Here is a 27,901-nt window from a genome sequence, read left to right as displayed (position 1 = left end):
AGATACTGCTTTAGCAGAGGATGAGAGAAGAGGGGAGGTTCTGTAATGTAATGAGCTGAAATGGCTGAGGCATGGATTTTTATGGAAGAAAAGGACAGGCCCTTGTGAAGCATCTCAGTTAAGTATTGCAAAATCTGAGGAATGTTGGTCACTGCTGTGCTTATCCCTTGAGATTGATCCATGCACAGAATCTTTTCCATTTGTCAGCATAAGATTTTCTAGTACTAGGTCTTCTCACCTCCAAAATGACATCCATCACAGGTTTGCTGAGGGATGCTAAGGGTGAATTTAGGTGATTAGCCACGCTGCAAGCTTCAAAGTTTGGAGCTGAGTGTGCAGAGTTTGGTTGTTCTGCTGAGGCAGTAAGTGAGGTGTCCGAGGCAGGTGCCATGATGGAAGGTGTGACACACTGCGCAGGAGTGGGTACCAGTGTTGGCGAGGACAGTCTGGAGCAATCAAAATCATTTTTGGTTTGTCCTGTTTGACTTTTAGCAGAACTTTGGAGAGCAGAGGCAGAGGGGGAAAGGCATAGACTGACAGGTTTTTCCAGCTGAAGGACAGAGAATCCACTTTCCAGGCTTTTTTGTGATGAGTTCTTGTGCAAAATTTGTCCAACTGATAGATCTTTTTGCCTCACCCCAGAACTATGTCTGGGCTCCCCCATTTGCGTGTCAACATGTTGAAAATCCGTGTTTCCAGTTTCCATTCGTGTGGGTCCATGATATTTTTTGCTTAGCTCGTCTGCCAGAGTATTCAGCTTTCCTGGCAGGAATTGAGCTTGTAGTTGTACTTGATAGCTCAAGGCCGTGTTCCACAATGCCATGGCTAGTCTGCAGAGGGGGTAGGTGTGTGTACCCCCCCTGCTTATTTATGTACCACATAACCGTGGTGTTGTCCATCTTTATCAATCATTGTCCTGGATGAAGGTGGTCCTTGAAGGCTGTCAGTGCATTCTGTACAGCTAGAATTTCTTTTTGATTTATGTGAAGGTGCATTTGATTTGGGCTCCATTTTCCCTAAATGCACTTCCCTGCCAGATGAGCACCCCATGCATAGTCTGATGTGTCTGTAGTTAGGGTTTGGGCGGCAGCGGGTGGTGTGAATGGCAGTCCCTTGGTCTGGTGGCAGGCCTCTGCCCACGATAGGAACTCTAGGAGCAGGCAAGGTATGATAGGAATCATTGTTTCCAGGCTGTGACAATGCTGACTCCATAGACATTTTAAATACCACTGATGTTTCCTCATATGCAGTCTTGCATATGGAATTAAAAGAATGCAGGAGGCCATGAACCCCAAGGCTTGCAGTATTTGCCTTGCAGAAACCAGAGTTTTTGTGGCCACCTGTTTGAAGTAAGTCACCAAATGAATTTGCTTCTCTGGCATAAGGAAAGTCATCTGGGCAGTTGTATTCAAGCTTGCACCCAGGAATGTAATTTTTTGAGAGGGTACCAGTTGTGATTTCTTTTCGTTTATAGTGTACCCTATACAAGTTAGAACCCTTTTTACAAACGCCAGATGCTTTAGAAGAATGTCCTTGCTATCTGCCTGAATTAGACAATCGTCCAGGTATGGCTATATTTTAATATTTCTTTGCCTGCAAAATGTAATTACTGGAGTCAGGCATTCTGTAAAGACCCTGGGCACAGTAGATAAGCCAAAGGGCAGTGCAGAGAACTGGTAATGCAAGTAGCCTGCTTTGAAGCGGAGGTATCTTCTGCAAGATTCCCTGATTGTGATATGCAGGTAAGCCTCTTTTAAATCTAGAGTTGCCAACCAGGCATCTTTGCCTAGCATAGGAAGTAACTGGTGAAGAGTCAGCATCTTGAATTTTGGGATGTCCAGAAAGGTGTTTAGAGTAGATAAGTCCAGAACTGGATGCCATAATTTGTCTTTTCTGGGTACCAGGAAAAGTCTTGAATAGAAACCTTGTCCCTTTTCCTCTTCTGGTACTAGTTGAATAGCCCCCCATGCTCATGAGGGAAAGTACTTGTTTCTGGGCCTCTGCCCAATGATTTAGGGGCAGGTCTGGCCATCCGTTTGGAGTTGGCAACATGTGGAAATGAAATCTGTATCCCTGGGATACTATATTTAAAACCCATTTGTCCTGGGTTATAAGTTGCCAGTTTTTTGCATGAAGAGTCAGTTTTCCCCCCAAAGGGGCGGCTAAAAGGTAAGTGTAGAGGGAAGTCATTGAGACTGCTTACCATAGGGAGGTGTCTTGTTGTTTCCAGATTTGGAAGAGGAGGCACCCCATTACTTTGTTCTGAAAGTCCCTTGGGACTGAAACCTGGTACCTTTGGAATGTCTGGGATTGACTTAAGTGGCTCTCGAAGGAGCTGGAAAGGACCAGTTCTTAGTAGGCCAGTGCCTACTAAATCTTGGAGGTTGCACTTGTAAGAAATCTTTCACAGTTTGCATAGATTTAGCTTTATCTTCCATCTTTTTTAGAACTTCCTCAGCCTTATTACCAAAGAGACGGTCCTGTTTTAAAGGAGCATTCATGAATTTTGCTTTAACATGATCAGGCAGAGTTTGCTCTTTGAGTCATGCATGCCTTCTTAGCACAGACCCAGTAACAGCAGCCCTGCAAGAGGCCTCCAAAGAATAAAAACCACATTGCAAAGTATGTTTTCCAACTTGTTCAGCTGAATGTAACAGATCCTGTAAATCTTTGTTTTCCACACAGTCAAATCAATATCATTTTCTGTTTAAGTAGTCCCATGATATGCTGCTGATATTTTAGCATATGAAATTGACAGTTTAAAGCCCCGATTGCCAAGGTTACAGAAGTGTAGACCTTCTTACCCCATCTATCCAGCGCCTGGGAATCTCTATCAGAAGGTGTAGGATTTTTTAGCAGTAGAAGCCTTAACGCCCTTGGGGCCATGAGAAATAGTTTCAGGATCCGCAACAGGATTTTTGAAAAGGAATTTGTGGGAGTCAGGAACCCTGTAGTATCTGTCTGGCTTACAAGGAGCCGGAGGCAGAGAATCAACAGTCATACTAGATTCTGAAAAAACATCATCAACAATGTCTAGAACAGGAGGTATAACCAAAGGCCTATGCTGAGGAAGAAGACGAAAATCCCCAAGTCTCTTTTTAGATTCAGAAAAATCCTGACTTTCCCAGTGGAAATGTTCCCTTAGGTATGTAAAGTTTCCCCAAAAGAAAAATCCTCGGAGAGAAGCAGAAGGAATGGAATCTTCTGCATCAGAGTCCTCATAAGTAGGTATAGACAATTCCTGTTCATTAGAAGAGTCAAAAGAAATAGAATCCTGTTCAGAAGATTCATAGTCAATATCTTGCCTAGGCCTCTTAGGAGGAGGGGGGGGGGGTTGGCTACCCCTGATCAGAGTAATTAAATCTTCAGCCATTTTGATCATTTGTTTTTTAGGCATAGGGGTCTACACATGTGGCCTAGGCGTTGGTTTTTTAGACATAGGTCGAGATTTTGGCCTTAGTTTTGAAGATGGCGTCGGTTTAAGGTACAAATCTGTAGACCTGAAAACACCCTCAGAATCCGGTGCCTGCACAGCGGCTCCGGACCCATCCAAGGTAGAGACATCCGCGGGTTCCATAACTGAAGCACCTCACAGCATACCGGACTCCAAATGGATCTCAGTAGAGGCCTGCGAATCAGAAGTAGCAGGTATCAGGGGCTGTGAAAGCGCCTCACTAAGTACCAGTGAACTGGCGACTGGCTTAGGAGAAGCGTCGTCCGCAGTTATTGACTTCAATGGCCTGTCGCATTTTCTTTGCGTTTTTTAGGTATTCCGGTAGTCAGATAGCTAACTGACGACATTTCTGGATAATTAAAGCATGAGCCAAAATATTTAGAAGCAAAAATGTACCGACGTTTGACAGTGCGTTGATTAAATAAAGCACAGAACCGACAGCAAGGTACGTCGTGATCAGAGCCTAGGCAAGGAATACAATACAAATGGAAATCCTTATGAGGTACTTGCTTCCCACAAGTAATGCAATTATTAACTTTTACTGACATCGGTAAGGAGCAAGAAAAAGTTTCCCCAACGGGGTACTTAGCTTTTTTTAGTTGAAGACTTCGGATCTAAAACTCTAAAATGAAAATTTCAGGAGTCGGCCGACTGGCACTTGCGAACTGCTTCTGATTCGGGCACCGCGCGGCAAGAAAGACTGATGTAATGACGTCAGCTGCATGTTTTATGCCCCTGACGACCTGACGTCATGGAAGAAGGGACAGCAACCGACACAGGACCCAAGACTTTGTTAATCAGGCCGACTGAGGGCAACCTGTCAGCAGACTACCCAAATATAATGACTGCAACAGTGAAACACGAAGAACTTTTAGTTATGTACTCACCATAACTTCAGATGTTTGGGATCCATCTCGCCTACATTCTGACTGATGGGTTCGGAGCCGATCCTCGGCTCCGACTCGGCACGCTTATGCCAAAGAGCGAAGTCTCTTATTGGCTGAGCTTACTATATCCCAGGATGCACCACTACCAGTCCCCCAGATCTAGTTTGTCCACATACATGCACACACGCATGCACTGCTTATATAACATTGACAGAAGATACAAGATAAAAACAGTAGAACCCAAACCGCTCAATCTCTTCTGATCTCCAAGGCAGGGGAAGGAGGGTAGATTAGGAATGTAGGCGAGATGGATCCCAAACATCTGAAGTTATGGTGAGTACATAACTAAAAGATGTTATGTGATCCTATCTCTACATTCTGACTGATGGGACAGCGCCCTAGCACCTAAATCCTGGGTGGCTCACTGGAAAACACTCCTGAGTACCGTGGAACCAAATGATGCTCGTCCTTTAGATGCCACATCCAATTTATAGTGGGAAATGAAAGTGGGGTTGGACCAAGTAGCCGAGCACAAATTTCAGAAATAGCGAGCTTGGAATGGAATGCAATAGAGGTAGCCATAGCTCTAGTAGAGTGAGCTTTGACAGATGCTGTAAGTTGCTTATTTGAAGAGGAATAAGCTTGAGTTATGCAATCTCTGATCCATTTGGCAATGGTAGCTTTAGTGATGGATTTACCCAATTTATTATCTGAAAAGGACACAAACAATTGATCTGTTTTCCGAATTTGTTGAGTCCTATCTAGACAGAAGCGCAATTGCCTGTGAACATCCAATGTATGGAAGGTGTATTCCGCTTTGTTTGAAAATTTTGGAAAGAAAACTGGTAGCTCTAAAGATTGTTGGAGACAGAGATTAGAGCAAACTTTGGGGACAAAAGATGGATTAGGTCTAAGTGATACTCTATCCTTGTGAAAAATCAAGTATGGTGGTTTGATAGATAGGGCTTGAAGTTCTGAAACTCTTCTTGCAGAGGTAATTGCGATCAAGAAGGCAGTTTTCCAGGACAGATATTTCAACTCACATGTAGCAGCCGGTTCAAAGGGGGAAGATGTTAAGGCACGGTACCAAATCAAGATCCCACGGAGGCAGGATGAAAAACTGGGGGTCTTAAAAGCACAGCACCTTTCATGAAAGTTTTACATAATCTGCTGCTCATCAACGGTGGGTCTGTGGAATCGTGAAATTTGGAGATAGCTGCTAATTGGACTTTAATTATAGAGACTGAAGATCCTTGATTAAACAAGGATGTCAAAAATTTCAAGACCTCTGGTATCGGGGCAGAAATAGGGTCTAATCCTCTGAGTTGAGCCCAGATAGCAAACCTCTTCCACTTACTGTGATACAACTTCTTAGTGGTGGGTTTGTGGGCTGAAGATAAAATGTGAATAACTTCCGGGTCCAAGGTGTGATTTCTGACTATAGTCGGAAGTGGAGGAGCCAAGCTGTTAATTTCAAAGTGTGAAGGGACTGGTGCTGTTGTCCCGACTGATGAATCAGAAGGTCCGGAATTGGGTCCAAGAACCAAGGACCGCCCAGAGTATATTTCTGTAGGTAGGGGAACCATACCTGACGAGGCCAGTACGGAGCAATTAGAATCATTGTGGACCCCAATTGGGAAGCTTTCTGGATGACTTTGGGGAGAAGTGGAATCGGAGGAAAAGCATAAAGCAGTCCTGTTGGCCAAGGTTGGACTAGAGCATCCAGGTCTCCCCTGACGCGAGGTCAAGGAAAAGAACCTTTGCACTGTGTTTGTGGTGTTGCAAACAGGTCGCAGCACGGAATCCCCCATCTTTTGAAAATCTGAGCTGCTACTGTTTTGTTCAGAGACCACTCGTGAGGAGAGAGAATTGTCCTGCTCAGTCTGTCTGCCAATACATTGGATTTGCCTGGAATGTGGGTCGCTACCAGGAAGCGCTTGGTAGCCACTGCCCATTCCCATACCCTCATGGCCTCTCTGCAAAGGGGGTAAGATCTGGTCCCTCCTTGTTTGTTTAGATACCAGACTACCGACATGTTGTCTGTATGGATGGCGATAGTGCCTTGAGGGAGAAACTTGTGGAGGGCTTGTAAGGACAGAAGTACAGCCCTCATTTCCAACACATTGATATGGAGAGATGTTTCGTTGGGAAGCCAAGAACCTTGAACTGACCTGCCCAGATAATGCCCCCCCCCCACCCCGTCTGGGAGGCATCCGTCAAGGTGGCCACTGGAGGGGGTATAACAAAAGGTCTTCCCTGATTCAGATTGGATGGCAGAAGCCACCAGCGGAGGTCCCGTTTGCACGTTTCTGTAATCAGTATGTGATGATTGAGGGGGAGATCCTGAAAAGACCATTGTGTCGATAACAGCCACTGAAGAATCCTCATGTGCAATCTTGCCAGAGGAACAAGGAGAACCGTGGCAGACATTGAACCTAAAAGTTGCAGGACCATCCTGGCTGGGGCTTTGGATCTTAGAAGCAGGGCTCGGACTTGATCTTGTAATGTTTGTATCCTTTCGGTAGGAAGGAAGATTATTAACTTTGAGTCTATCTCTGCACCTATGAATCTTATGCTGAGAAGGCAGCAAGACAGACTTTCACCAGTTGAATGTAATTCCCAGGAAGCACCCAGGAGATGGTGGCTTCTTGGTTCTCTTGTAGTTGATGCCTGCTGGTGGCAGTCAGGAGCCAGTTGTCCAGATTGGGAAACACTTGGAATGAGACTCCTCAGGTGAGCAGTCACTACTGCCAAACACTTGGTGAACACCCTGGGGGCTGTGGTGAGACCAAAGGGCAGAGCACAAAATTGGAAATGACTGTCTCCCAGGCTGAAGCGCAGAAACCTCCTGGACGCCTGATGTATCGGTATGTGATAATAGGCGTCCTTGAGATCTATGGAGCACATCCAAACATCTTTCTCCAACAATGGGAGAATCGATTGCAAAGTGACCATTCGGAATTTGGACTTCATGACGGACTGGTTTAGTTTGCTGAGATCCAAAATGGGCCTCAGATCCCCTGTCTTTTTTGGCACTAAAAAGAACCTTGAGTAATTTCCGGATCCGATCTGGTCTGAGGGGACCGGCTGGATGACTCCTTTTTCTAGCAGCTTTGAAGCTTCTACGGCTGCAATTTCTTGACTGGGTGGTGGGTCCGGGATTTTTGGACGGTGGGGTGAGTGTGTGAAGGAATGGTGTAACCTCCGGCAATAATCCGAAGCACCCATCTGTCCTGAGTAATAGACTCCCAGGCTTTTAGGTGCTTGGCAACGGCACCCGACTGGCTCCGAGCAGCACAGCCGGGCAATCCCTCATGAAGTGTGGGAGGCTGAAGAGCCACGAAAGGACTCGGTCTCCAGTGTTGCAGGGGCCTCTGCTGCCTCTGGGACGGCGCTCCCAGAAAAATTTCCCGCCCTCTGCCTCTGGAAGGGGAATCTTCCTGCTGTTGGGGAAAGAATTTCTGTGATTTGGAACCACATCTTCCCTCCTCTTTAGCCTTGGGATAAGGCTGAAAGAGAGTGGAATAACGTGCTCTCACGGCAGATAAAGTCTTTCCCTCTTGCTCACAGCGGTAAGAGTGTCTTTACCGGTCCAAACAAAGAGGACCCATCAAAGGGAGCATCGGCAAAGGAAGACTTGAAGGCCTCCGCGAAATGACACAACGGAGCCAGGCTTGTCTCCGAGAGCCACGCCTGTGCCTGCCGCTCTGCCCTTCCGCATATGAAATGAGCCTCATGGACGAAGTTAGAAATCGAGTTAAGGATAGCCAACTGAGAGCTAACCGACTGGGCTAGCTGCTCAGGTAGGTTACCTGAGAGGGAGTCTGAGAGCTCCTTGACCAGATCCCTCTGTAGTCTGGTGAAATGTGCCAAATAATTCAGGGACCTCAGAGTAAAGGCCGCTGAAGTCAGGGTGCGCTCCGCATCGGTCCATGCTCCTAGACTCCTTATTAGGAGTATGGACAGACGATGAAACCCCTGCCACGCCCAGCTGGGTAGCAGATGCCACCACCATGGCATCTCCAGCCACGCCTTTCGCTAAGAACTCCTTCGGGAGGAGCAGACAAAAATTTGTTAGGGCGAGAAGGCACTGGTTCCACAGTATCTGGATGTTCCCACGCCCGACAAACCAAATCCAGGAGCTCGTCAGGCGGAGACACCCAGGAGGCGGAGGGCTGAGCCCAAGGCCTTGAGGAACACCGACTCGCCAGCGGAGGGGGTTTGGAATTCCAGCCGCCTCGTTGCTTGAGGATCTCTAGAATGTCTGCAAATGAGACATCATCCGAGAACGACTTTGGGGACCCCTCCGCATCATCAAGATCAGTGTCCGATGTAAGAGACTCATCGGGGGAGTCCACGTGCTTCCTCTTGCACGATCTCTTCCTTGGGGCTCCTCCAAGACAACTCAAAGACCCTCAGGAGGAGGGGAACCCCCTGTGGGGGTAACCTCAGGCCCTGGGGCTCCGCTGCCTAGAGACAGGGGAACTGCCAAAGACCCAGTCTCCATGCCCAGGGAAGGTGCGGTAAAGCCGAGAGATGGCAAGAAGACTTGGCCAATGCACTCCTCATAGCTCTGAAGGCCGGACCCCAGAATCCTGGGAGGGTCCAGTCTCCGAGCCATGATAGCAGACGGAAGTCCCGCCGGGCACCGAGAGGGAGGCTTGGAACCGACAACATTGGTCCCAAACGTCACCCCGGTCCGGCCGAAGAAGTCCGTGCAAACTCGGACCAAGGCCGGGTTGGAGTAAGGGTCGGAGCCGACCCTAGGATCTCCACTGGCTCCATCAGCACCTGCTCCAACGGAGCCAAAGCGTCGGAGGAGGAATGGCCATGGAGGGCTATCTGCTCCGAAGCCAATTGGGTCGGAGCCAAACAAATTTCTGAAAGACTGGGGACTGGAAAAGTCTTTGGAGCACCCTGTCTATGTCCGAATCTGACATCCTTGATGACCTGGAAGAGACAATGGGTCCGAGTAGGCCTCTCCAACGGCTCCAAGGGACTAGGGGACCGCCCGAATCGACTCTACAATTATCGGGCCAAGGAATGTCCAAACCCATTTCCATCGGTGAAGAGGGCTGGCACCGAGGAGGAAGTGTCTGAGCGACAACCTTCATCGGCTCCGAGATCAGTGGAGCCGATGAAGATGACTCCGCCTCAATGCCCCAGACGCCGGCTCAACCCAGAGGAGTCGAGGCTGGAGGCATCGAGGCAGACTGCCCTCGGCCCAAGTCCGTGGAGCGAAGGAGAAGCCTGCCTATGTTTTTGGCGGTCGGATCCGACGGACTGGTCGGAGCCGACCCCCTTTTCTTTTTAGCAGGAGAAGGAGAGGAAGCTAATGCCTCTTCAAAAGAGGGTTTAATAAGGCCTTTTAATATAAGTTTATTTTTCCTCTCTTGGAGGACCCTCGAGGAAAACGCGTGACACACACTGCAGGACTCCTGCAAATGTTTGGCGCCCAAACAGTATACACAGAGAGAGTGATCATCTGTGATCGACATTTTGAAACTGCACTTAGTGCACTTTTTAAACCCTGAAGGCCTAGGAGCCTGTGACATTATGGCAATGAAAACAGTGAGCTAGCCAAAAACACAAAACACTCTAACTATCACAGAAAGATTTCTTTCTCTCTCTCTTCTTTCTCTTTTTTTTTTTTTTTAAAAAGAATTATCACAAATAGACAAAAAAAAGACTAAGGATCTAAGACCCCTAAAAAAATACTGGACTAGCCAGACAACAGACTGACAGGGGAAGGCCCTACAATGCAAATGGGACCTTTAGTCAGACAATACTCAGTCACTACACAAAAATTTCACCAAGAAAAATCTTCACTCACACACAAAACACGATAGCTGTTAAAACAGCTTTTTGTTGAATTTTAAGGAAAACCCTGACAGGAAAAGTAAGTGAAAAACACTACTTAGCTCAGCCAAGCTCGAGACCACGTCTTTGCTTGTTAGCGGCAAACGAGATCTGGGGGACTGGTAGTGGTGCATCCTGGGATATAGTAAGCTCAGCCAATAAGAGACTTCGCTCTTTGGCATAAGCGTGCAGAGTCGGAGCCGAGGATCGGCTCCGAACCCATCAGTCAGAATGTAGGCAAGATAGGATCACATAACATCATGTATTACTAAGTATGGTGCTTCCGAGACTTATCTAAAAAGTAACTGTTTTTGCATGCCAGGCAAATTGCAGTGTACATGTCACCATTTCCTTATCAATGAAACCCATGCGGAATGGAACACAGCACTGTAGGCGGTAGAAAAAAGAAGTATATTTGCTCAACAAAACTACAGTGTCCAAAAACGAACTAGCATCCAAAGAGCCTGAAGCAGATTAAATATCCACTTTCATGGTTATAACTCAAACAATAAGGAAGGAGAGTGCTAAAACTAGCTACATGAATGTAGATGTGATGTAAATACCTAGGCTTGGGCTTATGCACTTTCAAGACAAACGCAGTATAATCCACTGAAGAAAACACAACTTTTCTTTAACACAAACTAGGTCCAATAACAAGTGCAGCTGAATTTATCTTAAGTGCACTTTGAACTAGTGCTTGATAAATACACGTCCGATGAAATATGACTTCATGAACTTTTGATTTTCTTTTCTTTTGTATAGGGAGTAATAACACTCAGAAGAATACTGTATACTATATATCCAGTACTGTCTGTGGCTAAGAATATAAACTTAACCAATCAATGCATAACAATTACAGACAGAAATACTGAGCTCTTTGTCTAACTAGAGCTTTTTGAATCCACAGAGATTTAATCACATGAACATGATACTCTATACACAACAAAAAATACAAAGAAATCAAAATGGTTTCTAAAATTACCTTTCTTGACTGGTCATTCTGGAATAAATGGCTTCTACCAACTCAGGGCTCGTCAAAAAATAGTCTGTTACAATCCAAATTCTGCAAAGAAATAACATTTGCCTTTTTACAGAAAAAGCAACAAAATGGCACTGCCACTGAACTTTTTTTTTCCAGAATCAAAACAAATACTCATAATATTATAGTCATTTTCAATAATGTGTTTTGCAAGCAAGTTTAACATTACCTAAAGTTTCCATTAAAATTACTGAGCTAGTCAACAGATTATGTATTAAAAAACAATACTGAACTTAACTTTAAAAGTATTATTGTGGATCAAATTATTTTAATATAAAATCATAGCACTATGTGAAATTCACATTAATATAATTTACACACGTAATGAAAGGAAGTCAGCTGACAAAGTTTAAAAACATTCGCACTCTTAGAAACATATTCAGAACATGAAACCAGCTAGGCAGAGTTTTGCCAAGGGCAATGATCACTCTGTATACCACTTTAGTGTTGTGGGCTCCCTTATCTCAATCAAGTCTATAGTGCTTTAAAGGCAGACAGCACATGGCACTGTTGTCTCACCGAGTCATAGGAATTAAAATACAAATTCTGAATACTATGCAAACTTTGCCAAATACCATTCACAAGTTGTACCCTCTACTTCCAGGGAGACAAAACATGCCTGGTCTAAGGTTGCAGATACCCATCCTGTCATCAAACTTAGCCTAGAAAAGGTGACAAAGTCACTCAACATACAGAGGCCTACTTCCAGAGACAAGACAACCACTGGATAATAGATTGATTCTTGCAATGTGTTTTATTTATAAGCCAGTGGAGGTTCAAATTCTTGGTTTGTGTGTTTGTATACCTGTTTATCCTGTCAAAGTATAAAAGATCCATTATTTGGGTCTTTGATGGCATAGGATGCCAGGCAAAGATTTTCACACAGGAATCTGTAAGAGAGTATATGGATAAGGTTTATTGCATGTTTTGGTAGTTGAGGTTTTTTAGGCCAATAATCTTTTTCTACCTGCATGACAGGTCTAGCCAGATACATGTAGGAAGGGGCACTGTCCACAATAAATGGTCTAATTAAGGTAAAGTACAGAGGGAAAATAATATCCTTTGACCTAGATGAGATACTTTTGGAAATCAGTTGTACTAGACATGAGTTACTAACTTCTGTCATAACATGGTTGTCAAAGGGGAAAGAGTTGTCATCCTAGGTACCGAGATCAATAATTACCCTGCCCACGTGCGGACGTGGCTATATGTCCTAGATGAGAGGTGTTTCTCAAAGTAGTTGATATGCTGCACTTTTTTTGCATTTATTTGAAGCCCCTTCTCTGTATACCATTGGTTTATAAGAACTAGCTAGCTGTCGCTGAAATGCCTCTGTATCAGTGGAGAAAGGGTGATAGTAACAAGCTTGCAGTCAATGGTTAACCACAGGTCAGAGTTTATGATACAAAGGTCCTGCCACCTTAACCATAACATTTTAACCTTCAGATAGTTTGCAATCCACCTTATCACATAATAATCTAACGTTCGTTCTTCTAGCTTGTTTACACTACTACCGTGGGGTACAGAGTTGATTGCCTTGGCCATTTCCAGATATGCTGTGAAGACTGACTGGTGACTCTTCAATGCCTTTGTACCTTCCCAAAGAAGTTTAGCAATTCACCCTTCATATAACCAAACTGCTGTGGGACCAGCTGTATGAGATTTTTAACACTGAACTTTAGGAAGTCAGATATTTCATGTTCTATGGCCTTGCAAATTAAGCTAGTTAGCCTGATGAGTTTGCAATTCCTGAAGCCTGTGGTAGCCCCCTTTGTGCAGAAGCACCATTACAGCTGTTTTCAAAACCTCAAAGATAAGTTAAGGAACTGCAAGAGGGAAACTGTGACAGCATATCTCTCGCTATTAATTAGTTATCCAAGTAAATTATCTGTACCAATGAAAATGACGTTTTTACTTTTAATGAACACATTTCATGGATTTCTAGGACACATTTCATTGTTAACTTTTCAGGATGTGGACTTGAGGATTTGTGGAGTGTTAATGACTGTTTATATAGAAAAGCTGGCATTAAAACTGTCTGCACCTACATCAGTTACATCTTTAGGGTCAGAGTGGGTAATGTCATTACAGAATATTTTCACACATTGCAAAGTATTATTTCTCAGTTTCCTAATATAAATAAAGGATGATTTGCAGTTATCTTTCGTTTCTGATACCTGATTAAGGTATTTAATATGGGTAGTTTTGTTTTGGTACTTACATTTATTTATTGCTTTTGTTTACTGGGGAAGTCTGACTGGGCACAGGTCCCATTTTCAGTGGAAGCCTCCGGAGAAATGCTCCATTTTACAGAATGAGTAGAAGGCAGTTATATATGATTTAAATAATAAATGTAGATACATACATGCATATATAGATGCATACATAGAACAGTAATATGACAGTTACTAAAAACATATCAGTTAAAAACAAAAATACAGTAAAATATTAGTTAATATCAAGCTTATAAGAATCTAGCCATTTTCAAATGGAATCAGCTGTAAATAGATAATTGGGCGGAGACAGTGAACTACTTAAAGGATGATGGTGGTTGCAAGTTACAGAGGAGTACTGAGGAGGTCCATATAAAAGGGAGATGAAGATGGAGATGGTAGTGGAGAGGAGTAGATGTCAGTCAGAGAATGTGAAGTAGCTGTATTATGGCCAGTTACATACAAAGAGTGGTGACAGTAAGGATTGGGAGATTATCTAAGATTACCACATGTACAGAGCTAGTAACCGAGTAGGTAGGACCTTTTTTCTTCTGCTCTAGAGCTTATTTATAGCGGTCGACCAGCAATGATGATTTATTTTTAAATTTCCCATTACATCTTGTTATAGTAGGAACTGTCAGATCTACATATTTTTTATAATGAAGTACAGATGAGATACAAAAGTAGCAGATGAAACTTCATGGTGAGTAGGAACACTGCAATCCCAAATAGTGCATCATACAATTTAATCAGGATTGTATGTTTAAATGTCTTTGAATTCAAAACAATTTGCGACTGTGGTGTAGTAGTATGTGGTCGAACTTAACCAGGGACGAATATGCCAAAGGCTTGCTACATTTGGGAATATTGTGAAGACTAGATCCAGAATGTTCTGGCCTGGTTAATTATTTGTTGAAAAGAATTTAGAAGTTATGTACTCACCATAACGTTCCATCTGAGTAGGTGTATTCATTTGTCTGCAACCTGTGGGTTATGGATCCGATATCGGATCCGAACCGGCATGGTTTACCAGCTATGGATCCAAGCTCTCAGCTCCTCCCCTTACCCATAATGCCCTGCTCTACCCTCATGACCTCAGATCGAGTTTTGAAAAGGGTAACAGATAATATGCAGGAAACTGAAAGGCCAGGGGATAGTGAATACACCTACTCAGATGGAGCGTTATTGGTGAGTACATAACTTCTAAATCTGAAGTAGGAGATTCATTGTGTCTGCAACCTGTGGACAGAGTCCCCAGCTACCTGAATCTTGGGCCATCATGGAAGGATATTCAAATGATGCTCTACCCTAGATGCAAGATCCAACTTATAGTGGGAAATAAAAGTATGAGATGAAGCCCGTGGCTGCTGCACAAATATCATCTAGAGGAATCCTAGCCTTGAAGGCTATACTGACCGGGTTGAATGGGCATGTACCCCACCGGGCGGGCCTTCCTGAAGCTTGATAAGCCAATAAGATGCACTGTGAAAAGACAGAGAAACTTTAGAAATTAGCTTGCCCAGATTAAATTTAGCAAAGGAAATAAACAACTGGTCGGATTGCCTATGACCAGCCGTTCTGTTTAGATAAAATCTAAGTTGCCTGTGAACATCTAATGAGTGAAGCTTGTATTCACCTTTGTTTTCATACTTAGGAAGAAAACAGGGAGGTTAATGGACTGATTAATGCTTTTCAGAAGCAACTTTAGGAAGAAAAGGACGGGTTGGTCCTGAGGTAAACAGGATGAAATACCAAATAAGGAGGTTTAGCTGATAATGCTTGAAGCTCTGAAAGATGTAATGGCTACTAAAAGGCTGTCTTGAAAGACAAGAATTTGAGATCCATCTATCCCCGCTGGTTCGAAGGGGGCGGTCAAGGGCCTGAGAACCAAAGAGAGGTTCCAAGGAGGAACTTTGTTTCCTGAGAAGAAAAGTACCTTTAAGGAAAATTTTACACAACTTGGCTGACATAAGAGGATTAGAGTCATGGCCAATGTGGTAATGCCAGTTGTACTTTGACTGTGGAACTGCTGGCACCATCGTAAAAAGAGTGGTTAGAAGTCTCTAGCAGGGGGAGAGACCGTGAAGGGATTCAGGCCTACAAAGAAAACCGTTTCCACTTGCTGCGGTAGACTTTCCTTTATGAGCTGCCACCAGTATTGCCTTAACAGAGTCCTGATCAAGAGTGGAACTGGAGCAGCCAAGCAGTCAGCTTCAGGTTGTCCAGGTGAGGAGGTATGCAGGATGGATGGGATATCAGATCCGAATGGGATCTAGAATCGAGGAGGAGGACCGAGTGAGACCTTAGAGAAGGGAACCAGATCTGTCGAGGCCAAAAACGAGGAGCGAGTGAGAGTGAGACCTTAGGGAACCAGATCTATCGAGGCCAAAGCAGACAATGAGAATCATTCTGCAACCCACCGAGGCTTTCTGAAGAACTTGGAGCATCAGCTCTTGGAGAACCTCCTGGAGGGGTATCAGAGCGAAAAACTTGGTGTTTGAGGGAGAAGCAAAAGATCGCATGAAGGAGTTCCCTGAAAATTGAGAGACCACTCAGAATGGTGCGACTGAGCTTGTCCGCCAGGATGTTGGACCCGAATGCATTGCTATTAGAAAGCTGGGTTGGTGGTGTGCATCCATTCCCAAACTCTCATGGCTTCTCAACAAAGGGTTCCCCTTGCTTGTTGATGTACCAGACGACAGACATGTTGTCGATTGAATCGCAATTGTTCCCAAGGGAAGAAAGTCCTGAGCACTGCTCTCATCTCTAGAACGTTGATATGCAGTAAGGTCTCTGTATCGCGTCCGTGGTCACTGGAGATCTGGAGAGTGAAGCCACCACAGGAGGGACAAGCCTTGCTGATCGCAATGGGATGATGTATGACCACTGTACTAAGAGAGTCCACTGGAGGATGCATATTGAGCCTGGCAAGAGGAAGAAGTGCTATAGCAGCGCGCATGGACCCTAGAGCCCTCAGGACCAACTCGAACAGAACTTGAGTGGAGAATGGCCCGCACCTGGAGCTGCAGATTTTGAACTCTGTCGAGGTGAGGAAGGGGAAAGAACTCCTTGTGTCCTGGCCCCCCCCTAAAATCTAAGAGCTGTGTGTGAAGCCAGGTTGGATGTTGGATTTCTTTGTATTTATTGTAATGCCCAGAAAGGGAGCAAGATGGAGAAAGAGTCTCAGCCAATAATAGTAGATGCCTTGTTAGCGGTAAGAAGCCAGAATGATCGTCCAGGTAGGGAAAGACCTGCACCCTGAAAGCCTCAGGTGGCCGCTACCACTACTAATACTTTGGTGAACACCCTGGGGCTGTGGCATGGTGAGACCAAAGGGAAGGACCCGAACTGGTAGTGACTGGCCCCAGCGGGCGGAGGAACCTCCTGGGCGCCTGTCCATCAGGATGTGGGTATGCGCATCTTTGAGGTCTATAGAGCACATCCAGTGATTTTCTCCCAGAAGGGGAGAATAGATTGCAGAGTGACCATTGGGACTGCTAGATTCAAGAGAGAAAGGTCTAGAATTGGTCTTAGTTCCCTTCTTTGGCACTAAAAGAACCTGAGAACCCTGATCCGGTCTGGGGGGGGGGGGCGGATGGCTCTTTTCTTTAGCAGATGGCCATGATCAAGCCGCCTCCCGGGCCTCCGCTGACCGGTGCTGGGGGAGGGAGGGACTTGGAAAGTGGAGAAAAAAAGGGGAATGGTATCCTCTGGATATGATTTGGAGAACAGAGGTCTGGTCTGATGGACTGGACTCCCATGCCGCTAGGTGCTGGAACGTCCCCGACTGCCTCAGAGTGGAGCAGCCCGGGCACCCTCTGGGAGCCCCTCTGCCTCTTGTCCTCCTCTGCCATGGAAGGACTGGTTGTCCGGCAGGCTGGGACTGCTCCTTCTTGCTCTGGGTCAAGGTCGGTTTTGCCAAAGAGGGCAGAACCATCAAAGGACTAGTCCTGTCCGCGGGTGGAGTGCAGCACCCTGTCCTCCTCCGACATGGACTATTCTTTAATGAGATCTCCATCATCCGAGACGCCACTGTCAACATGGCATCCAAATGCTTCCAAGACACGGACTCATCCGAGGAAGACTTGGGGGCAGACCACCCATTTCCATGGTGTCCCCAAATGAGACATCCTCGGGGTTCATTGGCACAGAAGCGGGCTGTAAGCTGGCTGTCCTAAGGAAGGATGGCTGGCCATGGGCAGGCAGAGGGGCCGGAGCGCGACGGACACAGCCCGGGTCCGGGAGACCCTCAGGCCTCCCTCTCACTACATCAAACGCCGAAGGGGGAGCCGACCGACCAAAAGGATCCCGACAATCTCCCCCTCGATCTGAAGAGTGGATCTTCTGCTGCTGACTGCCATCATCCATCATCAGATCAGCATCCCATCACATACGGCTATAGTAGACCGACGAGGCTACGCGAGGAGGGCCAGAGTGCCTCCTCTCCTCGGCGGGAGGGGGATCGTCCTCCTCCGCTCGGCGGAAAAAACACAAACTGGACCAGAGCCGAGAAGGAGGGTCTCGCCCGCCGGTGCTTGCTCCTCCCTCCGTCCCTTTTAGCATTCCTCTCCTCTGAACCAGAACGGGAGGTTGAGTCCCAGGAGGAGGAGGGGCCCGCCAAAACAAGCTTGACCTCCGGCTCCTTCAATGCCCTGGGGTTGAACCCTGCACAAATGGAACAACCAGATGTGAGGTGTTCAACACACCAAGTGTGGCCATCAGCTGGGAAAGCTTAGAAAAGATAGATTTGGGTTGCTCTGCCATCCCAAACTATCACAGTAGTTACTAAAAAAAGTAACTAAAACACACAAATACACTCACAGGCCCAACACACACGGATATAACTTTAGATTAACTCTAAAAGTAAATATGTCAAGGGAAGGGGAACCTACACTTTCACACAAAACCCTACCCAAAAAATCTATTAAATTTTGAAAATTTAACACTAAAATTAGCACTTAGCTTGAGAGCTTGAGAAGCAATCCGGTCACCATAGATCTGAGGTCATGAGGGTAGAGCAGGGCATTATGGGTGAGGGGAGGAGCTGAGAGCTTGGATCCATAGCTGGTAAACCATGCCGGTTCGGATCCGATATCGGATCCATAACCCACAGGTTGCAGACAAATGAATCTCCTACTTCAGATCATCAGTTACTGAGTCTAGGAATCTTAGTATGTACCAAACATTAGAGGTGTAGGTACACGTTAATTAAAATCTCCCACTATAAATGTATTTTTTGTTAGGAGTATTTCATTTAGGATCATCCCATTTACCCATGAGGCCTTGCATCCAAGTAAACATGTTCTACAGCTGTCTCTCAGGTTACATTATGATTTAGCAGAAAGAGATGCTGCATAAGAAACACTCTAGACCTTATCCACCCTGAGGCAAGGGGATGGAAGGTGGATATGTTGATGAAGGTCAACATATCATCATCAAGATTTACAGTTACTGTAAGTAAGTAAGTGACTGCCATATCTGAGAGGATGAATTCCATTCTTATCAACCATCATGGAGGAGTCTCATACCTGTTCAACTGGCTGGTCTCCCTAATGGGAATATACCCACAATAACTGTGGCCCCAAAGGTATATCCAGACCTGGAGATCCCATCCAGCTTATAAGTACCTGGCTAGCAGCCCTTAAAGGTCCTTTTAAGCCTAGTCAATTTCCCGTTTTTTGTGGTCAAAATAATTATAGATGGGCCTTAACCATTCCATGATCAACAATTAAACAGTACCATTAATGAGAAGAATTGGGATCATACCATTGATAACTTGAGTGGACCCAGCCAGAGGATAAAACATTCAGAAGCTGTCCCTGTCTATTACTAGTACAGGGTGCAGTCCCAGGGTAAACATTCTGTTTCCCATCCAAATAGCTAAGTTGTGCTTAAAAGAACACATAGCTGTCCTATGAACATCAACCAATCATACATTCCTGGAAAAAAGTTTTGGAAGCAAACGCTGTACTGATAAACAAGGCTTCACACCTGCAAGTAAAGGCTTAATGCATTTCTTATAGCAAAGTTTTGTTTTAGACAGATCCCTACCTCCACAAGATGATTCCGTAAATCACAGAACCAAATTTATTATCTGAAACTGAAGTATACAGCTAGAATCTTTTCTAACAGGTTTACTTATGTCTAGGCAAAGTCTCAGCTGTCTGTAAACCTCCATGCCTTATAGCAAGTATTCTCTTCCCCTCCTCCTGGCTTTTCCCATTAGGGGTCACCACAGTGGAACAACAATCAACAGAACAATTGGCAGTGGAGCTTTACAGTGTCGAGTTGCCAGCCTGGTGCCCAACTTTCCACAAAAGGCATACATGCACACGCTCACACCTAGGGTCAATTTAGCATGTCCAATCCACCTGCAGCATGTCTTTGGGATGTGGGATGAAACTGGAGCACCTGAAGGAAACCTGCATAACCACAGGGAGGACATGCAGACTCCACACAGAAGGCACCCTAGCCATGAATTGAACCAAAGAACCTTTTGCTGTAAGGAGGCAATGCTAACCACTTCTGCACCATAGCAAGTATTCTCTTCAGTAATAATAATTTGGAAGAAAACAGGCAGATTAATGAAATGGTTAAAACTCACTTCACTAGCAACCTCTAGCATAAAATAGGAATCTACCAATGATGATGCCCTGTCTTTATGGAAAGAGAGAAGAATTAGCATAACATTTGTAGTTTAAAGAATCCTATGGTGGAAATTATAGCCACAAAAGAGAGCATTCAAAACAAATGATTTGCTTGCTGTGGCACAAGTCCAATAGAAACCATAGATATTTTTTTTTGTGATACAAAATATAAATCCAAAGGGGGAACAATACCCTTGATTGTAACATGAATGAGAAAAATATTACTGCCCTTAAATGAATCCTTGTTACTTTAAATGTTTTTAAATTGTTGGGCGATTGAAGATTTTAGCCCATTTAAAAGGTGTCTAATCACGTTTTGTACTTGTGAACACGACATATCATATTTGAACATTTTTCTTATACATATTTCAGTAATCCACTGTTCAGGACCAGAGGCCATTAATGAACATTAACTTCCTTAAAAAAGGACCAAATGCAGACCTCCCCACCCAACGGTCCAATGTCTCAGAAATATGTATTAAGTAAGGTAATGTATTCCACTTCAGTAGGATAAGGATGGGTTAAATAAGATCCTCTAAATTTAGCTTTATTAAAACAAATGCAGGTATCAACATTTCTTGTGTTTCTGTGTTAAGGTGTTAGAAGAGATGATGCTTATAAAAGTGTGACACTTAATGCCTTGTACGCCAAAATTAATTTGCCTTTGTAATATCTATACTGTAATGTAAATAACTTCAAATGCTTACATCTTTCCATGTAATCTAATTCCTGAATGGAGGGCATACTTTCTGTAAATTTCCATTGTGCTGATTCACATTTCTTTAAAATTACCATTAAGTACAAAAAATATTATTACATTCTATAGGTGGCTAAATGTTTTGCACATGTTTACCTTGTCCCTTAGTGAAATGCTTTTTATCATAAAACCTACCCACCTCGTAGCTTTATTCTGATCATCATTTGTATCCCCGGGTCTTTATAACCCTGCACTTCTTCCAAAACAATGCCATGGATGGTGATTGGCTTGCAAATAATTGTTCCTCCAAAGAATATTAGCTGGCATTTATAATGCTGAACTGCACAGTCTTACAATGACAGCTCAATTTACAAACTCCTGGAGGCAATTATTCATGGTGGCCAGAACTTCCTCAGAACTTACCATAAAACCTATTTCTGCAATTATCTGTGTACTTACCTGACAACTGTTATGTCCGAGGATCACAGCAAATACTAGATTAAATAACGTAGGTCCATAAACTGATCCCTGCAGAGCCCTAGTCACAAGAGGTAACTCACTGGAGGCAATTTCTTGCACAATGACTGTTCAGCAAATGAAATGGGAGTTAAATTTGCTATGAAAATAAAACTTCAACATATAATCGGAAGTCCAAAGGCATAGTTATAAAATTACACCAAATTTGTTGGAGTTGTCGTCCTTTTAAAAATGTGCTGGATTATATCAGAGACTAATATACTGCTACTTTTCTCTATTAAATCTAGAATACTCTGGAAATATAAGACTGATTGGTCCATAATTATTACTGTATTTTACACTACTTTTCTTGAATTTAATTAGGCCTTTTACATAAATTAGAATTTGTTCCTATCTTTAATATAGAAGTAAAGATTATGTGAAGTATTGGCTTCAGTATGACAGTAGAACAGCAGAAATCTAATCTGGCTTAGTTCTTTTCATGGATATTTTAATGCATTCAGGCATTATTGCTGAACACGCTTCACCATCAAAAACTTATCCTGGTAAATCTTCAGAAGCCTAGCCATACATCCCAAAGAGGTTTATTAGCTCTAATATTGTAAGTACAATTAATCCTGAGCCTTTTGTATTTTAAGTAGGAATAATCACAGTCAAGCAGGCATTTACATATTAACCCTATCCAAAAAGGTTCAAGGGTACTAACCCAGGGATGAACTTATGGTTTCCCTACAATTCGTCCAGATTACACTGAAGAATGAGAGACATTCTTTGCTTTATTCTCTGTGAAGCATATCTATCCCTCCAGGATGTTCTATTTAAGTTGCAGAAGACATTAAGATCTCTTAAGTGGGTGTTTGTGGTCTGAAAAGTAGAGGCTGATATACGCTCTTGTAAGTGATCTTTTGAGATTTAGGTCATTTATTTTCTTGATGAGAAAGCATTGTGGTTGTTAAGGTTGTGTCAGGTATTTGGACAGGTACTTTCTGAATGGGGTATTATACTCAATGATCAGTGTAATTAACTGTGGAATATAGTGGAATACCCACATCCCTGGACCTGGACGCCATACTCATACTAATAAGCTCTGCAATGAGAAAGGACGTTCTTACAGTAGTGTACATATGATGATTGAAGGGCAGCTAATTGTCAACATGAGTTCCCAGGTCACCAAATACTGGATCAATATTCAAGGGTGTGTTGTCAATGTAATAGCTGCAGGGGACATGATGTTTGCTAAAGGATACCATCATACATATTTACCGTTTTGTTTTAAGCTATGGTTTGACACCAACTTTTTGTTTGGGAAAGGCTCTACTGAAGGATCTTTTGTACCATTATGATGGCACAAAGCTTCCAGTTATCGGCATACCTGGGTCAGCCATAAGCACCTAACATTAGTTTTGACCTCTGAGAAGTAAATTCCAAAGAGGAATGTCCTGATAGCAGAACCCTGAGATTCAGAACTAGTAACAGGTGTTTTGGAGGAGGAGGTACAACCCACCCACCCCCACACACACACACACACACATGCACCTTATTTCCTGGGTTGTATTTCTGAGTCAGTTTGCTATCTAATGAGTTCCAGAGGGATTTACATTTAGCTGGGAGGATTTATCCACTATACCCAAGTGTGGGATGATACTGAATGCTTTTATGAGGTGTGTGCATAGGTAGTCCGTCATTCATTGGGTCAGTAATCTTCTTGAAAAAGTCAGCCAGATTAAGAAGGCAGGATCTACCCTTGACAAACCCAAAACGTTTGGGTCAAGAGTTTGTTGGTTGTTTATGTCCTTAATTACTAATTCCATAATGATCCTTTCCATAGTCATACAGATGAGGCTGGTTAGATTAAATAGTCTATAACTCCCAGATCTGTTCACACCACACCTTTGTGCAAGGGGATGACTTTTGCAGTCCTCCACTTGACTGGCACAAACCTTGTTTGGAGGCTGATGTTAAACAGCTTCTGTAGGGAGTTTGAGAGATCCACTTTCAAGGCTCACCCAAAGGCAGCCTGATATGCTGGAAACAGTGTTGTTAGATTTGGATAAGGCTTTCAGGACTTGTTCCTGGGAAATTTGGGGAAGTGGATGCTAATATGCATTTTGGGATGGAGGGGGAGCTAAATTTATTTGTTAGTAGACTGCGTATGTCCTCTGGGATAGAGTATGCAATATTATCATTAGCTCTGCACAGTTTTGAGCATTGTTTCTGAGGTTTCTAACACAGAGAGTGCTTTATGACCGTCTTTTGCCTAGAAGGCTATTTTAACCTCTGTCTTTAGTATTTGACCAGTGACTGGAGTTTCCTATCAAGTTAGCAAGAGCAATTTAGCATTTGGACAGTTACACTTATTTTAATAGAGCCTGTTTAGATTGGTTTCCACCATAGGGGTTTATTTCTGAATTTGGTACTGTATTTATTTCAGAGGGGGACAATTACATTTCTGTAGCTATTTACATGTGCACAGAGTTTGGCAGTGAAAGATTCCACATTTGCAGAGGGGTCATCATGGTGGAAGCAGTTGTGAAATTTAGACAGGTCACTCATTGTTAGTAGATTTGCTTTAGCATAATCTCTGAATACAGAAGTATTGGAGGTTGTTTCCAGCTTCAATCTTATGGTAGATATGACTGATTTATGATCCAATTTGATTGGAGAGGAGGTTAGAATTGGTAGAGCTGTCCTATATTGGTGAGAACTAAGTCCAAGATTTTGTCTCCCCTTGTTGAGGTGTGGACTAACTGGTCCAGTAAGTCTGTATATATGAAATCCAGAAATATTTGGGAATGCATGATAAGGGATGTACAAGTCTTCCAAAAGACAAAAGGATAGTTGAAATTCACTAAGAGAATGGTATTTGGCTGAGTGCTTGTGACTTCCACATTAGTCAAATATGAGATATGGGTCCTGTTGTGAGTTATGATGTGATATGGGGTTTTGTTAATGGTAAATTGGTCATGAAGGGTGGTCCTGGTCATTATCCTGTCTAATGAGTCTGGAGGTAAAATTTTCTTTTACGAATATAGACACCTCCCGACATCTTTAGTGCTTCATCTAGTGTAGTGGGCCTGAATGCGTGGGTAGGCGATGAAGCCTTGCAATGATGGTGTGCTCTCAACAGTCTTGAACCACATCTTCTTGACAATGCATATATTGTTGCTGTCCAAGTTAAGGAGTGCCTAGAGAGAGTGGATTTTTCCTTAAGGCTCTTAACCATTGAGCAACAATACCTTAATGTTATAAGGATTCTATTTTGTCATCTCACTCAAGCTTAAAACGTCTTTTTAAATGCTTCCAGTTCACACGCACACCTCTTATGGCATCCAAAACTTTTTTGGGTCTGGCTTCTTTAATTATGTGACTTACCTGATAATAAAAGGCAATGAACAAAATAACATTTAGATTGCTAGTGCAGGATGTCTTGCAGTGGAGAAATTAATCTTTGTTTGCTATTCATTATTCATATTTCCATGTCTATGTCCATATTTTCATAACTGACAGACCTAACTTTTATTGAGGTGTATGGTGTGAAACACCAATGTGGGAGAACAATTCAATGAAAATAAGAAGTTATGTACCTACCATAACGTTCCATGTTAGTTGTCTATCCCCTCGCCGACACGGCACTAAGCTCGAGAGAGTCACTTTTTACAGCTCGAGGCAGCCCCATATCCCATAATGCAGATGACAAAGGCAAGCAACCAAACATAAAAATACTTCCAAAGGAAGAAAGAAAACTTACAGATGGAAGAAGGACCAGGTCTGGGTCTGAATGGTCAGCATATTTCTTATAGGTCTGTCTGTCCCAGGGGAAGGGAAGGAGGAGGGAAGAAGAAGAAGAGAGAGAGACAGACAACATGGAACGTTATGGTAGGTACAACGCCTTAATGTTAAGTTGTCAATCTCACCTTCATTCTTGCTTGATGGATCCTGGGTGGCTCAATGGAACAAACTCTTGAGGACTGTAGAGCCAAAGCTGGCTCTGTCCCTGGAGGCCAAGTCCAATTTGTAATGGAGTTGAATGTGCTTTAGGTTTTGAGCACAGCTGTTTATAGGAAACAAAAAGTTGATCAGATTTTCAATTTTTTTTGTTCTGTCCAAATAATATCTAAGTTGACGGTGGACATCAAGATAATGTAGCTTTTGTTCAGCTCTGTCTGAATAGTTTGGGAAAAATACAGGAGATCAATGGATTGATTCAAATTGTTCAGCCACTAGGAATAAAGTTTCCAAGAAAGAAATTTCAGGGAACAAGAAATAAATTTAGATCCCACTGAGGAGGAGGATTCCTGATTGAGGCTTTAGTAGGAAAATTTTCTCAAGAAGGGCCTGCAGAGCCTATGGGGACATAATATTATGATCTGCTATCCCACATGAAAATTGGAAATAGCAGCCAATTGAACTCTGACTGTGGAAGAAGAGGAGCCTGCATGAAAAATCTCTGCTAAGAAGTCCAGGACTGCCTGAACAGGGCAGTGAAAGGATCAATATTCTTGGCCTTAGCCCAATAAGAGAACGCTTCCATTTGCTTGTATAAATCCTCCTGGTAGAGGATTTTAACGGTTACTATGATGTCTCTAACTGGGTTAGAGATCAAAGGAAGCCTGGCTAAGGAAGGAAGTGGAGCAACCATGCTGTGAGGTTGAGAAATCAGAAGATCCGCACTGGGTCCAGATCACCAAAAGGTGATGATGGAGGAACGGGAACCAAACTTGTCGAGGCCAGTAAGGGGCAATGAGAATCAATGGCTCTCAAAACGGTAGCTTTCTGGATAACCTGAGGGATCAGAGGAAATGGAGGAAGGCATAAAGAAGTCCCTGGGGCCAATCCTGGTCAGGCTCTGCGGGGGGGGGCCTGGTAGGGGGAATAGAGGAAAGAAAGAAGTCTGGACATTTTTTTTTGGGGAGTAAAAAAGATCGCAACATGGACGACTCCCATTCCAGAAAAAGAAACCGATGAGAGAGATTGCCCATTGCCATAGTCTGACTTGTTCCCGCTTTGTTTGTTGATATACCAAACTACAGACATGTTGTCTGTGCCCATGAACCATCCCTAATGACCCCCCCCACCCCCACCCCGATCAGGAGGCATCCGTGTGACAGTGGCGGGGGATGGGGGTACAAAGTACCTGCCTTGGTGAACCATGACCACTGTGTGAACAGCATCAGAATGATCCTGACATGACTCTGAATGTCTGAAACTCTTTGATCTGTAAGGGTAGCTGACATCAACAGTGTTTAAGTTATGAAGGTAAAAAGACTGGGCAGGCGATAAGGATGACTTTTCAAATTGATCGAGATGCCCAAATGAGAACAAAGATTTATTGTGTAATCCCTGGCTTGTATAAGCTGATGCCTGGTGGTGGCTGACAGGACCACTGCCATGCATTTGGTGAACACTCTGGGGCTGTAGTGAGACCAAAGGGCAGGGCTCTGAACTGGAAATGACTGATCCTGAAGATCTATTGAGCACATCCAGTTGTCCTTCTGTAAGAAGGGCAGAATTGACTGAAGAGTGACCATTCGAATCTTGTCTTCCTCACAGACTTGTTGAGTCTGCTGAGATCCAGTATTCTGAATGGTCTGTTGTAACTGGCTGGATGGCTCTTTTGCAGTAGTTTTGAGACTTCTAACTCTGCAATTAATTTGAGGGGGAAAGGACTTAGGAATTAATGTAAACTTTTTGATATGATCGACTGTACCCATCTGTCTTGAGTGAGGGAATGCCAGGCTTACAGTGATAATCTGGAGGGACAGCCGGGCAACATCTCAGGGATGCTGAAAGGGCTTGTCAGAGAGAGGCTCTCTGTTTCCTCTGCCTCTAGGGGTAAACTGACCCACATTTTTCCACCTTCTGTCCTTTGGGGTAAGGTCTAGAGCAGAAAGAGTCTACCTGGTCAAAGTTTTCACCTGAGGGCCAAACAAAGCTGACCCATCAAAGGGAGAATTTGTGAAGCTAAGAGCCACACCTGTACTCATCAGCAGCATATGATATTAGCCGCATGGAGGAGTTTGCAATGGAATCTTGAGCTCCTGCAGCTGTAGGATCTCTGTACTACTTCACCCAGCTCCAAGGATATCCTCTGGATTCTGGTGAAGTGACATAGGTAATTCAGTAGCAAAGGTCGCTGAGAAAAACATCCGCCACTGTACCTATCCATGGTCCTAGAGTCCTTATTAGGAGGATGGGTGGCAGCAGCCACCATGACCATATCAGCGGGGACACCCTTAGTGAGGAATTGCTTGTCACACGGGCAGTGATAAATTTTGAAGGCCTCCTAGGGACTGGCTCTACAGAGTCAGGAGCTGTCCGAGACACCCAGGAGGTGGAGGGCCGAGATCCAAACGCCTCTAGGTATACTGACTCATCCTCAGAGGCTGTTTAAGGAGTTCTAGGATGTCTGAGAAGGAGACATCCTCAGAGGTCTGACTCATCAAAGTCAGTATCTGAAGTGACAGACTCGGGAGTCTACATGTTTGTCCTCTTTCTAGGAGGATCTCCCAAAACATCAGGAGAAAATGGGGAAACCTGAGGCGGAGGATCTCTGGGTCCTGTAGCAAAAGAAGTGGCAGAGATGTCAACAGGCACTATAGAGGAGGAGCTAACAGACTGCTGACTGATA

The 27,901-nt window shown here is 44.0% G+C and overlaps 1 protein-coding gene across 1 annotated transcript in view; it reads right to left on the bottom strand.

Moving 5' to 3' along the window:
* Positions 1–27,901, bottom strand: part of ATXN10 (ataxin 10) — a 1,253,568-nt gene that overhangs the window by 531,376 nt on the left and 694,291 nt on the right. Inside the window, exon 4 of the mRNA XM_044087236.1 lies at positions 11,183–11,263. Coding sequence (XP_043943171.1) covers positions 11,183–11,263 — 81 coding nt within the window. The remainder of the gene's footprint in view (positions 1–11,182; positions 11,264–27,901) is intronic.

The sequence above is a fragment of the Protopterus annectens genome, chromosome 11.part0, assembly GCF_019279795.1.
Source record: "Protopterus annectens isolate FY-2018-M chromosome 11.part0, PAN1.0, whole genome shotgun sequence".
Classification (NCBI taxonomy): Eukaryota; Metazoa; Chordata; order Ceratodontiformes; family Protopteridae; genus Protopterus; species Protopterus annectens.
This window is presented reverse-complemented; position numbering and strand designations above follow the sequence as displayed.